Below are 17,923 nucleotides of genomic sequence, written 5' to 3' on the forward strand. Positions count from 1 at the left end.
AGCATGGCATGATTAAAACGCTGTAGAACATCTGGAAGAAACCTGCATTGGACCCTTCTACTCCCGTCAGTTACAGACCTGTCTCTCTCCTCCGATTCATTGCAAAAACACTGGAAAGGGCAGCTTTCAAACAGGTGTCTTCCTACATATCCCAGAACATACTACTGGATGACGAGTAGTCTGGCTTCAAAAGAAACCACTCCACTGAGACTGAATTGCTATCCGTCACAGAGGCACTTCTGCTAGCCAAGGCAGAATCTAAATCCTCGGTCCTGATTCTGCTAGACCTATTTGCAGCGTTTGACACTGTCAATCACCAGATACTACAAGCAACCCTTTCATCGCTACGAATCTCAGGCACTCCTCTCCGCTGGATCAAATCCTACCTCTCCGGCAGATCTTTTGGGGTTTCAGGAAGGGGCTAGCTGTCCACTGCTTACCACATGATCACTGGGGTATCTCTTCGGGGTCCGTGCTTGGACCCCTTTTTGCATGTGTCGAGGACATCTCAGCTTGGATAAAAGGGCATCACCTCCAGCTGAACCCTGCCAAGACAGAACTACTTGTGTTTCCGGCACACCCAATGACCCCATGGTGCAACAGGATCTCACCATCCATCTCGGCAATACCACAGTCACTCCTTTTAAAACAGCCAGGAACCTCGGAGTCATATTTGATGAACAGCTGTCCTTCAATGATCACATTGCAAAGACAACGCAGTCATGCCGATATGCCTTATTCAACATTGGAAAGGTAAGACCCTACCTCACTGAGCATGCCGCACAACTCCTTGTCCAGGCCCTGGTGATCTCAAGGTTGGACTACAGTAATAACCTCCTTGATGGTCTTCCTGCAAAGTTGTAAAATACTGCCCACTGGCCCAACGACAGAATCCAATGGTGTGGTTGAAGGGATCTCGTGTTCTGCTTCTCCTCAGCGATTTCTACATAAAGTTATTTAAGAACTCTTACAGTTCAGTTCAATTGACATGACTCTGTGGTTAAGACTCAATTAAAGACTCGATCTGACTCAAATTTTTTTATAATATAAAATAACTTATTTGTCACTTCAAATGTATCTATTGATCATAGTTAATTTATCTGTAAATCTTCATACTTTATTATTCATGGTTATTCTTTCGATTGGGACCTGCAGTCGCACAGAGTCTCATGCCGGCCGGGTTCATGGCTCTCACGGACACAAAACTGTCAGTTCTGATCTTTAGTCAGAGGTTGCCGGGTAAACTAATATCATTAAGTCTGGCCGCTACATGCTTGCTCAGAAACATAACAATTGTTATTTTAGTCACGATCATGCAACTTGCTAAGCCAGATGATAGGTGGAAATCTGTAACATGTGAGCATTAGTAATGCCCCATTTATAATTAAAATTCTAGTATAAAATAGTCCATCCTATCCTGATACAACGATTTTGCGGTAACAAAATATCCTCATTTCAAACTACACGTAATAACACTCTGAAGATTTCTTTAATAAATCAATAATAACAATTTATTATGCCAGGGAGGTACAACATGAATTAAAATAATAGAATGTGCATACAAAGACAATTCTCACCTAATATGCAAAGATTATCAACATAGTATAAAAATAAAACCACAAAGTTTATCATACCTGGCAAAATTGAGACATACAGTTGCAGTGAGGGAAGTTCTGGTTACAGATGCTTCCAAATCGAGACACACAATTGCAATGTGGGACTTCCCTGAGTCTTTTGCAAATGCAACTTATATATCCAAATTTAACAAAGAATCATGAATTCAATTGTCATTGTGAAATTTAGTTTAACTTGTGGGTGACGAGATCATCACATGGGATGCCAATTTATCAATGAACAGGATTCACCGATAAAGCCAATCCTCTTTCAGGAGTGCAGGTAGTGTCCTAAATTTAAAAAAGCTCTAATACACTCTTTGTTAGTGTAACAAGATTCAAGATATGGAAGGAAGGAGGCGGGAACCGGCAAACATTTAAACAGATTTTAATTAAATAAAAACAACATAAATAAACAGCCAGCAGCCCCTCACCGACGACTGCCGGCAACACAAACATAAATATAAACTTAACATATGTCCGGGCCCGGTCCTCTCTCTTCGACGGTCCGGTCGCTCGTTCTCTTATATGCTCCCAAACTCCTACGTGATTCGAGCCCGGTGTGCGCACAGCTGGTGCTAATTCACAATTACTCACCAGTCTCGAACCAGGGTCTTGCCCCGCCTACTCCACTACAGTTAGGTTTAAAGGAACTAGAACCCTTTTACCCATCGCACCAAGAGCTTTAAAACAATACCAAACATGAGGTTCAAATCTTCATAACATGACAAAACATTATAAACACAATATGGAATGTGTAAGCTCTTTTCAAATGATCAAGGCCTGAAGAGATGAAGGGGAGGAGAGAGGTGTGATAAGAAGAGGGTTTCAGTTCATGAACATCAACCCTTGATGGGAGGAAAGGATATCATTCCTCTGGATCTAGCAACAAATGGGAGTTTATTGTTTTGTGTCCTAGCATCAAAAACAACCTTAGTTCTTAGCACTTTTCCAGCTACCTTACAAAGGCTATCAAACCATTCCAGCTGGCCTCGTCTTCCAACAGCCTTAAAGGGCTCATGTGACATTCATTTTCAACTCTCTCCACTGGCTACCGGTCGAAGCCTGTATCAGATTCAATTCACTATTGCTTGCCTACAGGACTATCACTGGATCTGCACCGGCTTACTTTCACACCCTCCTACACTACTACACCCCATCAAGATCCCTGCCTTCAGCAAACCAGCGGCGTCTTGTATAACCTTCTCATAAGGGCAGTAAATGGCTTTCCTCTCATTCTCATTCACAACTCCTTGATGGTGGAACATTCTTCCTAACTCAGTCAAGTCAACCACATCTCTCACAATATTCAAAAACTACTTAAAACCCATCTCTTCTGTGAATACTTGACAGAAAAATAAAAAAAAGACACTTCCCCTTTCTCTCAACAGGTATTGGTCTAGCTTTTGTTGAAACCAGTAACTTTGTATTGGCACATACTGTATTATTGCTCATGTATTACATATCTTCTTATTATCCCTTATTGCTCCCAAAACGCTAAATGACTAAATGTTTATGCGTTCCTGTAGCTCAGTGTTGAGAGCATTGCGTTAACATCGCAAGGTTGTGGGTTCGAATCCAAGGGGATTGCACATACCTATGTAAAAATGTATATGATTATGAAATGTAAGTCGCTTTGCATAGAAGCATCTGCCAAATGCATAAATGTAAATGTAAATGTAGAAGAAGGCAACTTAAATAGGACTCAGTCTAGTATGTGTTGTATCACTATTGTATCACAGCCCCCTATACCTTAATATAGTGCACTGTGCACAATGTGAGGTGACATCCATTTTTAGTGGTGTCTGAATTCATAGTGGACATTATTGAGTGCACTCATTCAATCCCATGATGCATCATAATAATGAGTGTAAAACAGATGTACACTCACGGGTATCCATATATAACTTTCCACATCTCTGCAGAAGATGGTGCCCGCAGCGCTTATGGAGCACTCTCTCGTTTTTTTATTACTTATCAAATATAGGGTATAGGGGGCTATTTTGGACACAGCCCCAATAAAGTTTTTTTTAAGTGAAATTATTAGAATCTAAAAGTATATTTAAAAACATTAATGTCATGTAAAATGAAGCACAATTCATCGTAATTCATTTCCAAAAACAAACGGCGATTAATAGTAATAATTTTTGGGTGGATTGACAGCACTAGTCTTGATGTTTGACATGCTGGAAAATGGTTTAGGGTCAGAATAATTTTTTTGCAAATTCACAGAAGAAGACAAAATATGACAACATCACTTATTTTTCATTTATTTTGAACTCACAACATAATTCCCATACATGGAAGACTTGCACACCCCATTGAATGCCATTTGAATAGCTGGATTCAAAGCTTCTGTGGTGTTTGTTACAATTGTGTAATAAATATTGTTGTTGTCACAGAGGCACCAACTGAATCATGGGAGCCTGATTCAAACCCGTTGGACTCAGGTGAGAATCTCCAAGTCCCACAGATCAAAGCATTTTTGTTCAGTGTTATGATCAGCAACATCCAGAGACAGGTTAACAACTTTTTCATGTATTTGCTATTTTTACTACTGTTCCACATATATCACACGAGTAAAGCATTTCTCTTGGAAGGCAGGGCGTGCACAGACCTTTTAGGGGGCAGGTGCTTAAAGTATAAAATGGGCAAAAGGAATAAGGATTAAATAGGGCTTTGCTCACAACATCAATTCAGCTCTAATGTTTAAAAGTTAAAAAATATTTAAATTGCACCTACAGTATTATTAAGACTGGGATTAGAAATTGAAGTTGTCTAAACTTTAAGGTTTCATCTCTATTTTTCAGAATACAGAGCTGTTATAGGAAACAGTGTAGGACATGATCACTGTTGGAAACAAACATGTCCACTGTATCATGACAAATTGTATTGTGAGATTGTAGGCTGCCATGTTTCCACTATCATTTTATGTTTATTCTTGTTCTTGGAGCGGAGTCATGGCATAGCCTTAAATTGTGTGGAGGGAGAGATAGTTTCCCTAGGGGCCTTCTATACTCTCTCTCCGGTCTGTGTCTTTGTTCCCGCCCCTTGTTTCCTCGTTAGCTTTCCCTCAGTGTTTAATCCCCGTCACCTGGTCCCTGCCTATTATCCTTTGTCTATCTCCCCTTTAAAACATCTTCGTGTCCATTGTCCTATGCGCGTTCATTGTGTATGTTCCTTGGATATTATTGACTGTTCTTGTATAGCTGTTTCTGTTTGTATTTTGCGATGTCTACAGAGTTCCAGTTTCCCTGTGTCTAGTAAGTGTAGTCTAGTGTTTGTATTAAGTGTTTGCTTTCTTAGTTTAGTCAGTCCGTGTTTTAGATTTCTTTTGTAGTTATCCTTTCTTGTTTTCCCCCTCGTGGGTTTTGTTTTGTCCTTTTTGTAGTGTTGTTATATTAATATATATCTGTTTAACTCCGTACCATCGCCTTGTCTGCCTGCAATTGGGTTCTCCTGCCTTGTCTACTATGTCAAATCATGAGAGTAGGCAGTATTCTTTAAAACACTGTGGGCTGTAATCACTTACAGGGAGCTCCTAATGTCAAGGGGGCTGTAGTTTTGGCATGTTAAAAATATATATTTCTGTTCTAACCCTCTTCTGAATTTATTCATTTTTATAAATGATAATGATAATAAATTCATTAAAATGTGCCTGTTTTATCAGTAAAACACTGTAATAATAATACTTCAAATTCTTATTAGTGTAAGTCAAATAACATAAAAAAGACCAGACCCCCTAACATTTCTCAATCATCAGCAAAGATGGAAAGTGAACATGCGCCTTTGTTTATATCACTTGTGTATTGAAGCCACATTAGCTGAGCTCACGTCACTTCAGTTCCCTATCAAAAGCTACACTCGATGCTGCGTTTCCAACGCTATGGGAGAACAGGCTTTTTTCTTTTGCAGCTTGCCGTCCTCTCCCCTCTGAGATAGCACTGCTCCGACCCCCAGGTCCGAGGCATTGACCTCCACAATGAAGGGTTTTTATCGAGGCTCGGGATGATCAGAACCGAAGCAGATGTAAACAGTCTCTTGAGGTGGTTGAATGCCGACTCAGCCGAAGAGCCCCAGATAAAGCTGCCTAGGTTCCCCTTAGTGAGAGCCGTTAGAGGAGCAGCCACAGTGCTGAAGTTCAGTATGAACTTGCGGTAAAAATTGGCGAAGCCAAGAAAACGTTGCACCTCTTTTAGGCAAATCCACAACAGCTTGAACCTTTAAAGGGTCCATCCTTTAGGCCTGTTTATACACGAGCCTGGCTCCGCTTCACGAGCCTCCGCTGTGCGCGCGCGCGCAACTCCCCAAAAGGACGAGACGTTTATACTCGACGCGTTCGCCGTTGAGATATTCTTTGAAACGACAGGGGGCGCACAAACGAAATCGTTCTGTAAATCCGCAGGAAGTAGAAGAAAAGTAGGAATTTTACCCGAATTACATCAGATCATTCAGAATGGCGTCTTGCGAGCAGCTGGTCGACAAGGAAACGTAGGAGATTTTGTGTTGTTGCCACTATCAAAAAAAGGGCTAAAACGGAGATGGAATGTTCACCCACTGCATGCCACAAACGGGAAGATGTAGAATACATCGCTCTTGTTAAGCAGATCTATGTGCTGGACGGGGAAATGCATTTCGAACTATTGTTTGTTGATTTAATACATTTTTATATCAAACTTTTTGTTCACTCTTTCATATCTGTGCATAATGCAGACACATTTCTACATATTGTTGGTTAGGGACTGCTAAATGTACATTGCCATAGATTAATCCATTGGATGTCTTAATTTTATATAAAATGAGAAGATATAAGAACAGTTCAAAAGAGCAATGTTTATAAATATTGTTTTATTCTGAATACAACATAAAACAGACACACTGATGATTAAAGATGTCTGTACAGGCGTACATGTTCAGCCAAAATCTCTTCAAAGCTTCACAAAAAAAGTCACAAAAAATGTTGTGCACGCTGCCACGCGAAATGAGCTCGCGCTCACCCAAAGCAAACTCCGCGAACACCACGATGACGTCATATTTGGCGCGCGCACCCAGGCAAACTAGCGACTGCGTCGAGTATAACCAGCCCTTTATGTGACCAGATTGGACAATGAATCCCCAAAATTTAATCTTGGTTACATTAAATTCACACTTCTCGGGTTTGACGTAAAGGTGGTTTTCCAGCAGGCGTCTGAGAACCTTGTTGACGTGGACCACATGCTCTTGCAGAGAACTCAAGAAAATTAGAATATCGTCTAGAAAGACGAACACAAACAGGTTGAGCATGTCTCTGAGGACGTCATCGATGAGGTTTTGAAACACTGCGGGGGCATTGCCGAACGGCATCACACGATATTCATAGTGACCCATTGGGGTGTTGAAGGCCGTTTTCCATTCATCTCCCTGTTTGATACGCATAAAGTGGTACGCGTTGCGCAAGTCAAATTTAGTGAAGATGGATGCCCCTTGTAAAATCTCGAACGATGTGGCCATCAGAGGTAAGGGATAGCGATTTCTGACTATAATCTTGTTTAGGCCTCGATAATCGATACATGGTCTGAGACCACCATCCTTCTTACCCACAAAGAAGAATCCAGCACCCGCAGGGGAGGTGGAGGGGTGGATTATGCCGGCTGCGAGAGATATTGATGTATTTATCCATGGCCAGACGCTCGGGGGATGACAAAGAAAATATTCTGCCCCTTGGAGGCAGAATATTCTGCCCCAGAACACCGACATTGCCAGGAAAGTGCCTTGTCTGAGAGGAGAGTGATTGTTTATGCTATCTAGGCCCGGTCTGAGGGGAATGAAGTCGGCTGCAGTTCAAATGTGAGGGAACACTGGGTGAGGAATCCGTCTCGTGATCTAGGATCACCCGAGAAGCACTGTGGTGGGGGTAGGCAGGGTTCCGTTAGAGGAATAGGCCTTGGAGGACCTACAGGATCGACTGCTCTTGATGAGGTAGTTGCGGATGTTGCAGGCAGTCGCTCAAAGATCTGACGAGCAGATGATAATAGATCCGAGAGGATTTGAGAGTGTTTCGTCATTAAACTCTCTTGTTTTGCTAGAGCAGACTCGTGTCGTCTTACCATTGAGTCATGTTGAACTACAGTGGCCAAGACTTCATTTGGGTCTCCTGTTGTTGGGTCCATGAGGGCTTGGTTATTCTGTCAGGCTGAGGCCCGAACCCGGGTCATTGGGATAGCGATCAAGTAAAGTACAACTGAGCCACATAGTAAAGATAGGATCCAACAAGCAGAAACTCACGTAGAGGAAAATGTAAAGATTTATTTCCACAAGTAGAAAAATAATCCTCAGGGCAACAAATAGCATGCACAGGGAAAATATGACACAAAAAACTTCTCGGGGAAAGAACACGAGAAAAAAAATTCCAAATCAACATGAGCTGGAGACTCGAGATGACTAACATCAACAATAACCAAGCAATAAAGGAAAGTCACAGAGTCTCTTAAATAGGCCACCTGATGGGGAGACAGGTGCAAACAATGACACTAATATCTGGTCTTGATCAGTGCAGTGATAGGACCCGATAGTGACCTCTAGTGGCCAGACAATAGAGTCCAGAGCAAAATCCTCACACTGAGGCCTCCTCTCGGATTGTACACACACACTACACAACCTTAGGGGGTCCAGACACTTCCAGTGCGGCGGCGTTGATATTCTCATTCAAATAGCGTTTGAAACACAGTATCGAGTGTAGCTTTTGATCGGGAATGTCTAGGGTTACTTGGCTGTAACCCTGTTCCCTGAAAAAGCGGGAACGAGATGCTGCGCCTAAATATCACACTGTAAGTGTGCCCTGACGTTCTTTCTGACAAAGTTGGAACCGATGACGCGTCCACATACACGTATATTTATAACCTGCAGGTGTGGGTTTAATAAGCCACATAACCTGCCGAGGTTATTTAAAGCCAAAATAATGTTTGGCGTGTTAGACACACGTACTTCACAACCGGTCGAACAAAGACTGTTCTCCCATAGCGTTTGAAACGCAGCATCTCGTTCACGCTTTTTCAGGGAACAGGGTTACAGCCAAGGAACCAGAGACGTTCAGAGCAGAGCAGGGTACATACACAACAGACGTGCATCCCCTCTTCCACCATTCTTGTAAAATACTACTACTTATAATAATAATAAATACAGTAATAAGTAAACAATCACACCGCTCGGCTGAAAACACTACTTACCATTAGACGGTTTGTCTTCATTTGGTCAGCATGACATCGCATTGCAGCCCTAGAGTCCCAGAAACATTATGGCCACGTCCTCAACCCTTACAAATATAAACCATTTGGTTGGATACTATTGGCAAAAGCATGGTTTACTACAGCAAGCATGGTTTGAAAACCAGATTTTTAGTTTTTTGCTTTATAAATGTAAAACTGGTTATCAATGGGAAGTACCAAAACAAAAGCACTGATCCCTCGTGTCCCTCTAATGTTTCTTAAAGAAACATGTGCATGTACTGTATGTGTGTGTCTTTGTGTGACTGGTAACGTGTTCATAATCTTCTGTGTTCAGGCATCAGTGTTCGAGGACAGGAACCAGCAGCCAGAGCTCTCGAGATCAGGACTCAAGGAGATCCAAGTAGATTCCTTCATGTTGTTTGATCACAGCTTGGGCGTTCTAGAATCTAGACTTGACCTCATGACTCTGGTGCTTTGTTCATCTAGCCTGTAAAGTGGATGTGGCGTTCCTCATGGATGGCAGCTGGAGCATTGGCAAGCGCCGATTTAAGATTCAGAAAGATTTTCTGATGGAGGTCTCTCAGGTCATGAATGGGGGTGTAGCTGGACCCATGATGGGCATCATTCAGTATGGGTAATGACGTGCTTTTCTTTCTTTTGTATTCATGATTTCGAGTGGATTTAATGTAGGTATTGTCACCTATGTAACATTTAACATGATATTATTACAATCCTGTACTGTTAAATGTGTGTGTTGCTTTGAAACGTTTTTGAAGATTGAATCTCATGTTTAGTGTTGAGCTCTTTGTCCTCTGCTCTGCACACATCAATGCAGAAACAGACACTGGCCTTTTCTTCTCCAGGTAAACTCTGCGGTTGCTATGTTCATGAGAATAGATCTTGGATTTTGATCGCAGGCTTGACAAATCTGAGCTCAGTGTGTGATCTTTTCTAAAACTCGAATGTTTTGATATATCTGGCTCTTTTTCTGAGGAGAAATATCTGCGATACAGATAAGTCTTAGAGGTGTCATAAATTTGCTTTGACTTTTACAACTTAAAGGATAGTCCACCCAAACATAATCCTACTCACCATCAAGTTGTTTAAAACGGTTGAACACTGAGAAAGATATTTGGAAAAATGTTAGCAACTGACAGTTCTGAGGCACCATCGACTACCATAGTAGGAAAGCTGTTATTTACAGTATATTTGTTTTGTTGAACACAACATTTTATTATTTTGAGAATGTAGGAAAGCATACACCTTCTACTTGGGGCACCAAATTTTTTCTACTATGGAAGTCAATAGGGGTGTGATAAGGTACTTATCTCGCGAGACACGAGACAAGATTCACGAGAACAAACAAGACTAGATTTTTAGACTATATTAAAGAAATCCTCAATGATGGAATATATAGGGGAAATTTGTTTTTATTCACCTTAACACAAAATGCAAAACATACAGTCATTATAAAATCAACTTGTACTTTATGAAAGACATTAAACTTATTAAACAATATGTAAACACTTCACGTTTAATGCTTACATTGCACACATGTAAGAGATAGATAATCCGTTTTTAAAGAGGTTTGGGTTTGACTGTATTTAAAATAGTGCAATTTGAACCTGCAGTTGCTATGCTCTCATTATGGTACAGTCAGCCCAGCTGCAGGTCAGCCGCATGCTCCCAAAGCGCTACGGGCAGCACAAAATGCCGTAAATACTAGTGCTTTTATTCGCGAGGCGCAGTAACTTTTTACAGTTATTTGCGTGTTCTGTACAGTAATGAAAACAACTCACACTACAACAAAATATGTACTACACAAATTTGCGACAAGAATCGTCTCAATTTCAAGCCCAGCACTTCATCATGCCAATTGCGTAAGGAAATTGTGTTCTCGCAAGACCAGTCGGATCTCGTCACACCCCTAGTAGTAGATGGTGCCTCAAATCAGTCAGTTGCTAATATTCTTCCAATAAAATTCTCTGGGTTCACCAGAACAAAGAAGTGTATACAGATTTCAAACAACTAGAGGGTGAGTAATTCACGATTGAATTGTCTTTTTTTGATAAACTGTCCGTTTAAATTAGGGTATATGGTTGTTGTTTGGGCATAAAAAAGATGTGCCTCTGGTCGTTCTGCTTGTTTCATTATCCAACTTGGGCTCAAACTTAAAAGGCAGAACTGACACTCCTGTTATTCCTGTTTATGTAACCGGTGGGGTGTAAAAATGCTATATATCAATCTGTGTGTTGATCAAGTCAGACCTTCCAAAGAATTCGTAAGTCTTGGTTGGACAAAATAAGTTCCTGTTTGTTCTCCATTTCATCTCATTAATGTCTAGGAGAAATAATTATGATATAAAACAGATCTCACCTGTGGGTTAGGGTTTACAGTTGAAAGAAAAAGTATGTGAACCCTTTGGGCTTACTTGGATATCTTCATAAATTGGTCATAAAATGTGTTCTGATCTTCATCTAAGTCACAACAATAGAGAAACACAGTCTGCTTAAACTAATACAGCACAAACATTATACGTTTTCATGTTTTTATTGAACACAACATGTAAACATTCATAGTGCAGGGTGGAAAAAGTATGTGAAACCCTAGGCTAATGACTTCTCCAAGAGCTAATTGGAGCCAGGAGTCAGCCAACCTGGGGTCCAATCAATGTGATGAGATTGGATGTGTTGATTAAAGCTGGCCTGTCCAATAAAAAACACACACCAGTTTTGAGTTTGCTGTTCTGAAGAAGCGTTGTCTGATGTGAACCATGCCTCGCACAAAAGAGCTCTCAGAAGACCTACGATCAAGAATTGTTGATTTACATAAAGCTGGAAAGGGCTACAAAAGTATATCTAAAAGCCTTGATGTCCATGTGTCCACGGTAAGACAGATTGTCTACAAATGGAGAAAGTTCAGCACTGTTGCTACACTCCCTAGGCGTGGTCGTCCTGTAAAGATGACTGCAAGAGCACAGCGCAGAATGCTCAATGAGGTGAAGAGGAATCCTAGAGTGTCAGCTAAACACTTACAGAAATCTCTGGCACATGCTAACATTTTTGATGACAAATCTACAATAAGGAAAACATTAAACAAGGATGAACCACGGATGAAGCCACTGCTGTCCAAAAAACATTGCAGCACGTTTGAAGTTTGCAAAAGAGCACCTGGATGTTCCACAGCACTACTGGCAAAACATTCTGTGGACAGATGAAATCAAAATTGAGTTGTTTGGAAAGAACACACAACGCTATGTGTGGAGAACAAAAGGCACAGCACACCAACATCAAAACCTCATCCCAACTGTGAAATATGGTGGAGGGGGCATCATGGTTTGGGGCTGCTTTGCTGCCTCAGGCCCTGGACGGATTACTGTCATCGATGGAAAAATGTTTATCAAGACATTTTGCAGGAAAACTTAAGACCATCTGTCTGCCAACTGAAGCTTAACAGAGGATGGACGATGCAACAGGACAACGACCCAAAGCATAGAAGTAAATCAACAACAGAATGGCTTCAACAGAAGAAAATACGCCTTCTGGAGTGGCCCAGTCAGAGTCCTGACCTCAACCCGATTGAGATGCTGTGGCATGACCTCAAGAGAGCGATTCACACCAGACATCCCAAGAATATTGCTGAACTGAAACACTTTTGTAAAGAGGAATGGTCCAAAATTTCTCCTGACCGTTGTGCAGGTCTGATCTGCAACTATAGGAAACGTTTGGTTGAGGTTACTGCTGCCAAAGGAGGGTCAACCAGTTATTAAACCCAAAGGTTCACATACTTTTTCCACCCTGCACTATGAATGTTTACATGTTGTGTTCAATAAAAACATGAAAACGTATAATGGTTGTGCGGTATTAGTCTAAGCAGACTGTGTTTCTCTATTGTTGTGACTTAGATGAAGATCAGAACACATTTTATGACCAATTTAAGAAGAAATCCAAGTAAGCCCAAAGGGTTCACATACTTTTTCTTTCAACTGTAGTTTTGATCCTTATTTTTTTTCTTCTTCTTATTCCTATTAGAAGGGACAGGGAGTGTTGTGCATTATTTTTCAAGTCTTTTTGGCTCATTGGTTTGTAGACATGTACAACGTTATATACATAAATCATAAACTCCCCCTCTGTGCGACTTCTCTGTTCTACATAACGTAGCACTCAGCCTGAGGGCGTGACTATACTGACTGTCCAATGGCCAGGCTTCCAACATCAAACAATCCAATCAATTCCCAAAGGACAAAATTAAGCCTGGGCCACATTTTCCTTATTGCAGAAGCCGTTACACTGTGATACACCACATTTTACTGCTATTCACATTTTTGGTTCTGTCAGCACAGTGATATTGTACGTTACTAAACGTTTGTGTCTTTTGGTCAAAAATATTGTGAATTTTCTTGTTCAGGGACGATGCAGTGACAGAATTCAGTCTGAAACAGTTTTCCAACTCAAAAGACCTGAAACCAGCAATAAGTAAAATAGCCCAGAAGGGTGGCCTTTCTAACGTGGGTAAGTGAATCAAAGTTTTGATACAGACAACAAGCACTAAGCTGTAACCTGTTTACACATTTCACTTCTTAACCGCAGCTGAAAACTGTGTCTAAATGACAGGGCTAGAGGCCGTCTGTAGAGATTTCTTTAAAATGACCACGCCTGAGGTTTATCCAACCTAGAGATTAGCTTTGACATAGGCTTTCTGCTTTGTGTTATAGATAGAGTCTGCTTCTCACTTTAATATGACAGAGGGATTCTGTAAAACATCAGCCGTCATCTCTAACAGAGCCACGAATGCAAAGATAAAGGATAAAACTTGATCTACTGGGGCCAGTTGTTCAAAAAGAAATAATCTGGATCAGAATGATCTTTTTCTATTTAGGATCAGGTAATCAGTTTTACTTTTGGATAAAATATCCCTGATCCAAATACACACTTTTTCAGATGACCAAATTAGTATTAGTAATGTTCTACGGTGGCCCTATGGAGACGTACAGAAATATATGTATACAGCGCTTTTGCATTTAGTCAAAACAGTTTTGCATTGTGTTCTCCAGCGTTCGACAGCAAAGCACTACTCTTGAGTGGTATATCACTGATGCCAAATGTAGTTCCCTTTCTGTCGGCCTCTCGACGTTGTGTCGAGCCGACAGATGGGGTTCGCCCTTGAGAACCTGTTAACTTTGACTAGTTTAGAAAAGGCCAATGAAATTGGAGGATTAAATTTGCATGCCGAACTCCGCCCCCAAAGATCCGGGTATAAAAGGGAGACGGCGTGCTGCATTCATTCACCTTTTGTTCTTCAGAGCCTTTACCCATTATCGACTTTGAGAGTTCAAACTCTACGTCGAATTACTGCTGGAATCTTATGACGTGATGGAGCGGACTGTCCCTTCCTGCTGCGACTTTCCCTGGGCATCTTGGCAGTTCCAGAAGTGTTCAAGTTTTTTCTCTAAAACATCAAATTTCTCCAGCGTGGCATGTCCCGCTGTTCTTGTGGGTGCAATTCACTCATCGGAAGGGGGTTGGATACGATCGGCCTCAAGTATTGGGTTTCCAAGCATCCTTTGTGGATACGTCCTGCCCGCATTGTGATTCAGACGTTGCATTCACGGGTGGCTGTCTTCCCACGGGACACAGCCACCACCTCGTCTGCTTCCTGTTCCATGACAGCAGTGGCTACAGCCCTGCCGTCCACTATGGCGAGCAGCAAGGGTGATATGAGGATTACTATGAACCTTAATCCGTCAGCCACTGGCTCGTGGACTGTTCACATCTCGTCTGACCGTTCCTCAACCACGTATTCTGAAACAGTCCCTGATGATGATGAGATGTCCCTTGCAGCATCGGAGGGTGACTTACTGGCATCTGACTCAGATGATTCCTTGCAGCTCACTCCTCCATGGGGTCAAGCTCAGGAAGAAGCGGATGTCGAAATGTCAGCCATGCTTTCCCAGGCAGCCGTGAGAATAGGGTTGCAGTACACCACACTGCCCCAGCGCTCGAGGCTGGATACATGGTGCCTCGGGTTTGAGCACCCATCTCGCAAGGGGGGGCTGTTCGGTAATACTGTCGAGCAGTAGTTCTCTACAGTAAAGAAGCAGACAGAGGCTATCAAACACACCCTCAACCGCCGCGACTCCGCCGCCCTCGAAAAGTTTCCTCTCTCTCTCTGGCTGTTTATCACAGCCACTCTCACCCTCTATACGACGGCACCTAGATCGATTGGGAGTACAGGTCAGCCGAGAAAAGAGCAAGGTTTCCCTGTGCAGAGCATCCTCTTTCACGGAATGGAACTCAACTTTGTCTCCATGATAGTGCGGCTGACTACAGAGCATGCTCAGTCAGTGTTGAGCTAGTTCAGGCAGTCAGTTGTCCCCCTGAGGCTCCAGGGAGACATGGCGTCCTTGTTGGGGGTTGATGCACATGAGACCGCTCCAACACTGGCTACATAGTCGAGTTCCCTGGAAAGCGTGGCACACCAGCAGCAGGCGTATGGTCATTACACCTCTCTGCCGACGGACCCTAACCCCTTGGTCTTCAATAAATTTTTATACCGACAGGAGTCCCTCTCAGGCCGGTAATGAGGCTCGTCGTTGTGACGACAGACGCCTCCCTGCAGGGTTGGTTGCAGTGTGCAACGGGAAAACAGTGTCAGGGTAACGTACGGGCCCCTGTCTGAGTTGGCATATCAATTGTCTAGAGTTTATGACTGTGCTACTTGCACTGAAGAGGCAACAACCTCTAGTGCAGGACAAGCACGTGCTGGTCCAGTCGGACAGCACAACTGCCGTAGCGTAAAATAACACAAGGTGTTAACACGACTCGCCCGACGCCTCCTCCTGAGCAGTCAGCAGGTGATCCGCTCCCTGCAAGCCACACATATCCCAGCCTACCTGAAACAGACAGTTGTCATGCTCTCTGGTCAGTTGACGCCCCACAGAGAGTGGCAACTCCACCCCCGTGCAGTCTAGCTCATTTGGGTGCAGTTTGGGCAGGCTCAGGTAGACCTGGACACCGCTCATTGCCCGCTTTGGTACTCCATGTCCGAGGCCCCCCTCGACACGGATGCTCAAGCACACAGCTGGCCGCGGAACAAGCGGGAGTATGCCTTCCCCCCAATGATCAGGGAAGAGGAGCATCAGGTGTTAATAGTTGCACCGTACTGGTCCAACCGGACTTGGTTCTCAGAGCTAACGCTCCTGACGACAACTCCCCCCTGGCCGATTCCCCTGCCAAAGGACCTGCTTTCTCAGGGGAAGGGCACGTTATGGCATCCCAGGCCAGACCTATTGAACCTCCATGTCTGGCCCCTGGAGGGGACAAGGAGATCCTGAGTGGCCTACCCCCTGCGGTGGTTGAGGCCATCACTCAGGGTAGGGCCCCAGCCAATAGGCGGCTATATGTCTATAAGTTGCGGCTCTTCTTATCCTTGTGCTCTTCTCGAAGAGAAGACCCGGGGAGTTGCTCAATCAGGAACGCGCTGTCCTTTCATCAAGAGAGACTTGAGAATAACCTCTCCCCTTCCACACTGAAAGTGTATGTAGCCGCCATTGTCGCTCATTGGCACCCAGTTGGTGGAAAGTCTCTGGGACAGCACCACCTGGTCATCAGGTTCCTAAGGGGTGTGAGAAGACGGAATCCGCCTCGTCCGTGCTCCGTTCCCTCTTGGGACCTTAAATTGTGTTCCCCTTCGAGCCCCTTGGAGACACCGCTCTTCCTCATCTCACGATGAAGACCTGACGGAGAACTGAAATCTTAGTTCCCTGATGGAGGGAACGAGAGGTTGTGTTCCTTCATGCCACAACGCGTGCCGCCTGCTGCATCAGTCGTGACAGGCTCTCAGGCTCCTCAGCCCAAAGGTGAATAAATGCAGCACGTCGTCTCCCTTTTATTACCGGATATCCAATGGCAGAGTCCGTCATGCAAATTTCATTCGCCAATTTCTGGGCCTTTTCTAAACTAGTCGAAGTTGATATGCCCCAAGGGCGAACCCCATCTATTGGTTCGACACGACCTCTCGTTCCCTCACTCAGGGAACTGAGGTTACTTCCGTAACCAAGGCGTTTTTTTTTACAGACTGATTACCAGTCTTTGCTCTGTGTCTAGTAATTACTTTTGTTTTGGCTTAAACACATCTCAATTTTACTGAAAATTTTGAATAACACAAACTGACAATTTGATAAAACCTAGATTGATTTTTTTATCTAATCCAAATTCACAATCCGTTTCTTTTTTTAGATTTGACCCAATGAACAACTGGCCTCTGGTGTGGTGTTTAAACAGAATCGAAGTCCCTTAAACACTACATTAAACACTTCAGAAACACTTAAACAGAAATTGCACAAAAAACTTTTCAAGCAAGGCATGTAATAAACAAAGGCTAATACAATACAAGTCAAAAACTGTGTTCTAAAAACACTGGTCCCTCATGGTTCACCCCTTTGTTTACTATGCTAACGTGAACGGCACTATATGCTTCATCTAATCATAAGATTTCTTTGGAATATTTAATTTGGGCATGCAGCATCACAGTAATAGTTAGCGTGCCGTCCTGCTGCCCACTCTCCTTCTCTTGAATTCTGGAAGAGTTTAAGGGTAGGATTTAGAACAGTGCTGCAATTGAAACAGATGTGAATGTGTTTGTGGGGTGGAAGGCTGAAAGAACTGAAGCTGTTTTGTACTGATTTGGGCTCTGTGGTCATTTAAGGGAAGGCCCTCTCCTACATCAACAAGCATTTCTTCAGTGATGCCAATGGGAACAGAGGTGGGGCGCCCAACGTGGCTGTGGTCCTGGTGGACGGCTGGCCTACAGACAGAGTGGAGGAAGCCTCACGTCTGGCCAGAGAGTCTGGCATCAACATCTTTTTTGTCACCATTGAAGGTCCAGATGAAAATGAAAAACAGAATGTGGTTGAACCCAACTTTGTTGACAAGGTATGTATAAAACCTTTTGAAATGGGAATTATGGGGTTTAAAACCTTGTCTGCATGGCAATGATGTAATCCAACAAGGGATCAAATGCAATACTTAATGTTGAGTGAGTGAGTGAGTGAGTGATTGAGAGAGAGACATATAGAGACTTTAGCACACAACTTGTTTATTTGTT

The 17,923-nt window shown here is 43.0% G+C and overlaps 1 protein-coding gene across 1 annotated transcript in view; it reads left to right on the forward strand.

The window, feature by feature from the left end:
- Positions 1–17,923, forward strand: part of vit (vitrin) — a 54,334-nt gene that overhangs the window by 34,956 nt on the left and 1,455 nt on the right. Inside the window, exons 17-21 of the mRNA XM_056761171.1 lie at positions 4,016–4,063; positions 9,153–9,218; positions 9,305–9,452; positions 13,226–13,329; positions 17,525–17,751. Of these exons, the coding sequence (XP_056617149.1) occupies positions 4,016–4,063; positions 9,153–9,218; positions 9,305–9,452; positions 13,226–13,329; positions 17,525–17,751 (593 nt within the window). The remainder of the gene's footprint in view (positions 1–4,015; positions 4,064–9,152; positions 9,219–9,304; positions 9,453–13,225; positions 13,330–17,524; positions 17,752–17,923) is intronic.

The sequence above is a fragment of the Triplophysa dalaica genome, chromosome 11, assembly GCF_015846415.1.
Source record: "Triplophysa dalaica isolate WHDGS20190420 chromosome 11, ASM1584641v1, whole genome shotgun sequence".
In the NCBI taxonomy this organism is placed as follows: Eukaryota; Metazoa; Chordata; class Actinopteri; order Cypriniformes; family Nemacheilidae; genus Triplophysa; species Triplophysa dalaica.